This window comes from Phaseolus vulgaris, chromosome 10, assembly GCF_000499845.2.
Source record: "Phaseolus vulgaris cultivar G19833 chromosome 10, P. vulgaris v2.0, whole genome shotgun sequence".
NCBI classification, from domain to species: Eukaryota; Viridiplantae; Streptophyta; class Magnoliopsida; order Fabales; family Fabaceae; genus Phaseolus; species Phaseolus vulgaris.
The window spans coordinates 9947195-9954726 of NC_023750.2; the positions used below are offsets into that span (position 1 = coordinate 9947195).

The 7532-nt window shown below is 30.2% G+C and overlaps 1 protein-coding gene across 4 annotated transcripts; it reads left to right on the forward strand.

Moving 5' to 3' along the window:
• Positions 1 to 2058: 2058 nt before the first annotated feature.
• Positions 2059 to 7316, forward strand: LOC137818955 (uncharacterized). Of its 4 annotated transcripts, none has more exons than XM_068622621.1 (5): positions 2075 to 2223; positions 3649 to 3709; positions 4010 to 4112; positions 5788 to 6055; positions 6902 to 7316. In XM_068622621.1, exons 3-5 carry the CDS (start codon positions 4029 to 4031, stop codon positions 7048 to 7050), a joined length of 501 nt encoding a protein of 166 aa, XP_068478722.1. In that variant the 5' UTR covers positions 2075 to 2223; positions 3649 to 3709; positions 4010 to 4028; the 3' UTR covers positions 7051 to 7316. The 4 variants fall into 4 exon arrangements, with proteins under 4 accessions (XP_068478725.1, XP_068478722.1, XP_068478723.1 ...); XM_068622622.1 differs by having other exon boundaries at positions 3652 to 3709; XM_068622623.1 differs by having other exon boundaries at positions 2090 to 2223; positions 3618 to 3709.
• Positions 7317 to 7532: the final 216 nt, after the last annotated feature.

A 7532-nucleotide genomic window follows, 5' to 3' on the forward strand; every position in this document is an offset into this window, starting at 1 on the left:
AATAGATCTCTTAGATTAAATTAAGTTTTCAAATTAATTTTTAGATTTTAGGTAAATTTTCGTATAGCAATTAAGTTTTCAAGTTAATTTTTAGATTTTAAGTAAATTTTCGTATAGCAATTAAGTTTTCAAGTTAATTTTTAGATTTTATGTAAATTTTCGTATAGCAATTAAGTTAATCATTTTGTATTTTGTGTTACAGTATGAATGTTAAAATTAATATGATCGAAAGAAATAAAAAATAATAATATTATAAATCTGATCACACATAGCATGAAAACAAATTCAACAAAACGATTTCCCATGTTTTTGTTATACATAATTTTTTTTTCTATTTTAATATTTCATTTTATTATTTTATTTTTTGTTATTTTGTCATTTTATTATTATTTAAATTTAAAATAAAAAAGTTAATATTAAATTTTAAAAAATTTATTTAATTATTTTATTAAGACTAGTGAGAATATAGTTTTTATCTAGTTTAGTTGATCTCTTAAACACTACATCTCAATATATATAAAAAAAATCCTTGTAAGGGTTTTACACTCGAGTATGTATCTACATTTTTTTTTTATCATTTATATATATTTATATTTAATATTAAAATTTAATTAAATAAATATGAATATAAATGAGATGACACATAAATTATCCATTAATATATTTTGATAAATATAGCCAATATAATAGTTAAATTTACAAATGTCATTGCAATGGTAAATTTACAAATAATAAATTTATTTTTAAGTTTACATATGTTATGTAATTTAAAAATATCATACAATATAATTTTTTATTTCTTTTATTTAATTACAAGTAAAAAATATATTAAATAAATTTAAATTTATAACACAATAAATATAATTATATTAAAATAATAGATTGGTAAATCAAAATTAATATAATACTTAAAAAGAGGAATATAAATAATGAATTTTGAATAGGAAAAAAAATGTGTTTTTCTATTGAATTTTGGTAATTTTTTTTTTTTAATCTGGAGTAGTGTTTTTTTCATATCTTCCTCTTAAAAATTATAGTTTTTATCTCTTCTTATTATTTGATTTACCGTAGAGATTTAAGTAAAATTTCATAAATATCTTATTAATGAATTTTTTTTTATGAAATTAGTAAATTTAAAATTTGGGTTTATTAATATGAATAGGTAAATTGCATGATTTTTACTTAAAATTTTAGAGATTTTGGATTATATAGTACTTAGGATTTGTAAATAATTTGAATAAACATAAATTGTAGGTAAACTAATATTTAAGAATGATATTCGTTTTGAAAACTATTTTTCCAAAACAAAATTATATAAATAAATATATATAAATTATTTAGTTTTTCTGTTTCTCCTACTAAAAAAATTCATGTCTCACTAAACAACTTTCTGTTTTTTTTTCTCTTCCACCTTCATTTTGCATTTTTATTATTTTTTATTTATTTCACGTTGTAATTCAATTTTTATTTTTCTTATGAAAATCAAATAAATCATAATACTTAACAATCTATTTTTTTTAATCTTATAAGAATATGCAAATAAGAAAATAATAAATAAAAGTTGTAAATTTAAAATTAAAAGAATTATGAATGATATGTATATCATTTGATTATTATTATAATTTAATTAATGAAGATTTTCGTTAACAATAATTTTTTTTTTGAATAATACTCAGCAAAAAAATCTCAAATATCAATTTTTATTTTTATTTAGCCTTTCCTTTAAAATATAATTTAATATTTTTTTAATATTTATATATATTTATTGATATTTAAAAGATACAGTACATATATTTATATTTTATTTAAATAAATATAAATACATATAATATATATATATATATATAAATACAGATACACACTGTGTTTCCTAGTTAAAACATAAATATGCTAATTATAGAAAAAGAAACAATAAATAAATAAGACAAATTAAGATATATAATTTCTTTTATAATTTTTTAATTACAATATTTAAAAATAACTTTTTTTTTTAATTTTAAAAATGAGAAAACGTCCGCGTTTTGAATTTGTATTGTTGCTAGTGTATAATAGTTTCTCTGAATCAATTTGAAGTATCAAAACTAAATAAGTAATTGTTGGGTTCTGCTCCTCCTAGCACAGCTCCTTCACCACTGAACCTTCCTTCAACATTCGCCGCCGCCGGGAAACCTCAAATTCGTGGTCGGAAGCACGCCGGAGGCATTTCAATCGAACTTGAACAAGGTAGTCATTCTCGTATTGCGTCTCAATCGCTCTCTATCAATTGCCGCACGATGTTTTGGTTGCTTTTGCTATGATTTAGAATACTGTCTACGTTCCTGAATCTTTCCCTTTTCTGATACTTAATAAGTTTCTATCATAATATGAGTGCTTTCAATGCTTTTGCGTTTAATAAAGTCAAACTCCAATTACACTCTGTGGTGACCCCATTTGAGTATTTTTTGTGCGGATTTCCCCCCTTTTCATATGCTCTCAAAGATTGTAGTTAGGATACATATACTTAGAAATGTTGTAGAGAGCAAAGTCATTAATGGGATTAGGATACAACACTTACTATACTTAATTTTAACCAAATTAATGTGCAATATGGTTGAAAAATTATATTTTTCAAACTCCTACCTTTCCCGTGGGTATGGGTTCAAACCTTCCTCATGCCAGTTTCCCTGCTTGGTGGGTAATCTTCCCACGAAGATATCTGGGACCTGGGGACTAATTGAATTGCTGTATCTGAGTGGAGATGCTTGCGGTTCGAGTTTGTGTAGTAATCTTTAAAGCGAGTCACTGTTGATAATCCCAACATGTCATTGACGTCTTGTCCATTTGTATTTTGGGATTGTCTTCCCGTTCTACAACCTTTTATCTCATCATTAAAATATGGTTGGAAATACGAAAGCGGGAAAAAGAAGGGCTTACCCATGAGAATGAGAATCCTGCATGGCTTATTGAGTCTCTGTAATCAGTCAGCTATGTGAAAGATATACCGACTGCACTTAGAAAATGAAGCAACCAAGCCAACACTGTACTCTGAAAATCCAGATGAGTCTAAGAGGGGAACAAGAATACAAACCAAAGTTGGTTCTGTGTTTCCGCATTTCAACTTGAATTGATTGACCCTTTACATGTGAGAAACCCCTGATTGAAAGTGGGATTAGTTTGGCACTGGTCATTGCATAAATATCCGAAATCAATAACTTTAATTGTCCTATTCGCCATCAAAATTTTGCTTGGAGAGAGTATTATAAAGCGATGTTTTCCCATGCCCTGTAGTTTATTTTATTTTTTTGTCCAAATGTTGTCATGTGGTTTGTAGTGAGTGGACTGGTGACACTTTTTCAAGGTAGTGCTAGGCAACATTCGGTCATCGCCACAAACGGGGTTTTACCTGCATGAGGCTTATCTATGTCTAAGTATTTGTTTGACCAGTTCAAACTACCATATGCGTACCAAAAATGGTGCTCGTTTTCCTGGTGACGGGTGTTGTGTCGTTGACTTATGCTAATATTAGCCCTTTGTCATGATATACTCATGAATGATATTCTGAAGTTTACTTTGAGAACATGTGTATGGGTTCCTAATTCCGAGAACCAAAGTCATTTAGTCGAGTTCTATTACCCCAGTTGAAATCCTTGTGCATTAACACTGCTGCAGTAGTAATTGAGGAGTTACGAGGAAGGCCGTTGCTCTATTGAAGACAGCTATTTTCCCGAAGGTAACCTTTTCGTTTGAATTCACATTCTGTTAGATAAAGATGGTTATGCTGACTATCATAAATATTTCCACTCAATGTGCTAGCAAGTATGTAACTGCTCAGATAAGTGGCTGGTCGATGGATGAAAAAACATATATTAGAATATTCCTTCATCCATATATTTGGTTATTAGTTACATTTCTTAGAGGAAATCTAAACAAATGGAATTATTTTTCCATTTTGATTCTCAACTGAATGTTTGTTGTTTTGATGATATTCTACACAAATTTCTATCGATAATGTTTTCTTTAAACTTTTCAGGAGTTTCTTTTCTTCAAATATGGATGAGAACATGAAACAGTTCCAAAAAGAGTTAACAGAACTGGAAGTGGAAGCTGAGCATCTTCTTTTAGCCCGACATCAGGTAATTCAAATTTATGAATTGAAGGTGATTACTGTTTTTACAAAGACTTAGAAATATAGTAAGTAATAAAATTGATTAAAAAGGAGTAAAATCTAGCTTCCATTGCTACATTGGGGACAAGAAATTGGTCTTAATGAGGAACTACATGGTAAAGTTCATAATTATTTTTGTTTCTGCTGTAACCTTTTTTGTTTATTTGTATGAAGTATGTATGTCAGAATCTATTGCTGCGTTCAAATATTCTCTTGGGAACATGATAAGGACGGATTTAAGACACTTTATTCTCATCTAATGTATTCTTCTTTTCCATTCCTTAATGCCGTCTTCTTCCTAGGTTTTTACACCAATTTTATGGTGAAAACATCCTGCTCCTTCCATAAATGAATGAATAACAAGAGTCTGGTACACAGCTCCATAAATTTCAATGATATATCTTCAAGATGAAATAGTTCTGTAGCATATTAATCATGCAAAACTACAAATTAGTGGCTAGAGGTTTGTGCCTTGTACTACTTAGTATCTAGACTTCAAAAGGCATGTTTAGATCCTCAAGGTTCTCAACTGCAGAAGACGTCTATGCTAATTTTTCTGTTAAAATTTCACAAACTCTGTCACGTGATTAACTATTGATTAACATGTCACCTTGTTGTTTTTAATCATGTGCAACTAAACCATATATAACTTTAAAATGGTGTATGTATTTCTTCTAAGTTGCACATGATTAGAACATTTGTTAATCATGTTCTACTTTTAAAAGGGTGTATAACTTTTTATCAACAAGTGTGATGTGCCAAACTTTTAATCATGATTAAAATGGTTATAACTTTTAATCATGATGAAGACAGAAAAACTAAGCACTAGAAGTACGCGAAACAGAAAAACTATAGGCAAAGACAATAAAGGAAGATTTAAAGGTCAATCATTTGTCTATATCAAAACGATTTACTGTAAAACACAGCAATTTTTTATCCATCTAGCAAAATCTACCGAGTGGGAAAAGGCTGAATTGCTTAAAGTTTTGAAGATAATTAGAAAAGTTTTAAAAGCTAGGCTAAAAAAACTTCATTTTCTCTCTATAAGTTAGAAAAGTAGCTATTGGAAAACTATAGTACAGTAGTTTTTTTTTTCAAAAAAAGCTTGTAGCTAAACACACCCTTGAATGACAAAAACTACATATAACCTTGACCCATCAACCAAAATATTTGGGCAACTAGCTCTCCTAAATTATGAAACCTTGGTCTTGTCTGTCATAAATTGTTCTTAGCTAAGATGTCTTTTGTGTTACATATTTTTCCCTAGTATCTTTGGTATACCATCCATTCTACTATCGACTATCTTATTACTACAATTTTGGAATCTGCTCCCTCTGCTGCTATCTAGGAGTAACAACTATAAGTTAAAACAGAACACAATGCACCCACCAAAAGCTGTAAAGAACCAACTAAAGTGCCAAATGAGTTATAGCAGTCAGTTTGGATTCACAAAGTAACTAATTACTTGAGCCCAATGTTATTTCCTTATTACCATGCTTTGTCCTTGACAGAAATCAATTCAATACAATCAAGATTTTTTTGTTTACTGTGCCTATAAAAGCTTTCTTTTTTTTCCTACTGGATCTCTTTAATAACTTTTGAATTAAATGTGCTATGCAATTGTCCCTTTTGGAAAAATACAGCTGGTTGAGAATGATAGATTGAGAAATGGGAATAGAGAAGCACTTACTGCATTAAGGAAAAGGGCTCGGACAACAGTGAGCAGTGTTCCATCTCCTTTTGAATCAATGATGAGGGGAGTTGCCGGGACCAGCTCAAGACCTTTGGTTCAGGAGGTTTGCAACACCTGTGGCAACCATAACTCTTCTGAGCCAACATGGATGATGTTTCCAGGAACAGATCTGTTTGCCAGAATTCCGTTTCATGCAGCTCATACTATATTGGAAAAAGGTTTTTGGCGCCCCCCCTATTCTCTAGCCATTGGAAAAATACTGAAAAAAGCAAGAAAAATTCTCTAAATGCTTACCCACGTTGGTTATCTTTTTTCATGTGCTTGAGCATAATGCTTGTGTGCCTGCCAATTGCTTGTTACTTCTGTATTTTGAGAGGAGGGGGCAGGGAATTCTACGGTAGTAATGTTTGGCCATAACCCCTAATTCCTAATCAATCCAATACATATTTTCCCCCTAATTATGTTTTTTGTATTATTGTGGATGAAATGAGAAGCTGGGTTTGATGCATTAGTTTGGAAAACAGCCTACAGAGGCAATGTAATCATGTGTAACTTGCGTTTTTTACTGTTTCTCTTTTCTTGTTCGTAGAACTTTTTAAGATATTTAAATGGCCTGTCATACTAGTTCTTGGTTCAAGTTGACTGTGGTAGGCAATTTCTTGTAATTGCAATCCCTGCAACAATGAAAAGAATGTAATTTTAGCTAAATGTGGCTTTTGCCTACTGCTCTGTTGTGGTTTTCAAATGCCACTCAATGATTCTTGTCCGGAACTATATCTGAATTGTTGACATAGGACTTTCTGATTATTATTTATATTAATTTACACAGAACCTGTACTTACATAAGCAAATGTCATGACATGTATGATCATTACTATACACCAACTTTTATAGTTTAGAAGTTGTGATGAGACTATCTCCATTCGTGTTCTTTTATTGATCGTTATTATTGTGATGGTTCAAACTTTGAACTTAAGCTATGAGTGAAGTCCTTTTATTCAAAAAATTACTTCTAATAAAAATTGCTTGGTATCTTTTTTTACTGACCATGTAACTATTTACAGATCAAACACAGCTTGACTTTGAGTCCAAGAAACTACAGAGCATTATGAAGGAAAAAGCTTACTTTCTATCAGAGTCAGGAGTTCTTGCAGACAAGATAAGTCCTGGAGTCCTCAAATCACTTGTAACCTTAAATGACAAGCCAAAGTAAGATGCCTTGAGCTGGTTATATAGTGAGAAAAAGCTTGTTGTGGCATTATCAACTCGGTGGAAAATGTCACTGTTTTCTGGGAGAATCTTTCTTGGGCCATTTAGGTTAGGTTAGTTATTAGTCTGTTACCGCAATTGTGTACATTTTTTTCCCGAGTTTACATACTATTACTGCCCCACTCAATCCTAGAAATGAGGCTATTGTTACACATTTAGTGCTTGTCTGCTTTAACTTATTTTGATGAAATAATAACTTATTTTAACAAACTCTCTTGAGGCAGATTGTTTTTACGCTTTAAACGATAAGCTATACCAAACATGGACCTGATTCTTCAACTGTTATGTGAACCTTGCATTTTCTCTAAACATAGTGAGCCAGATGTGGGGTCTTTATCATATAATGGCATTAAACCCAACCTCTTCTCCAACCTTCTAACTAAGTAATGAATTCAAACCGATGAAGAAGAATGATGTATCATGTAT

Bases quoted from the DNA above. Each gene is read 5' to 3' on its own strand.
- LOC137818955 (XM_068622624.1), top strand. From the start codon at position 4,029: ATGGATGAGAACATGAAACAGTTCCAAAAAGAGTTAACAGAACTGGAA. The intron at 4,113-5,787 runs GTAATTCAAATT...GGAAAAATACAG, and splicing joins TTCTTTTAGCCCGACATCAG to CTGGTTGAGAATGATAGATT. The intron at 6,056-6,901 runs GTTTTTGGCGCC...AACTATTTACAG, and splicing joins TCATACTATATTGGAAAAAG to ATCAAACACAGCTTGACTTT.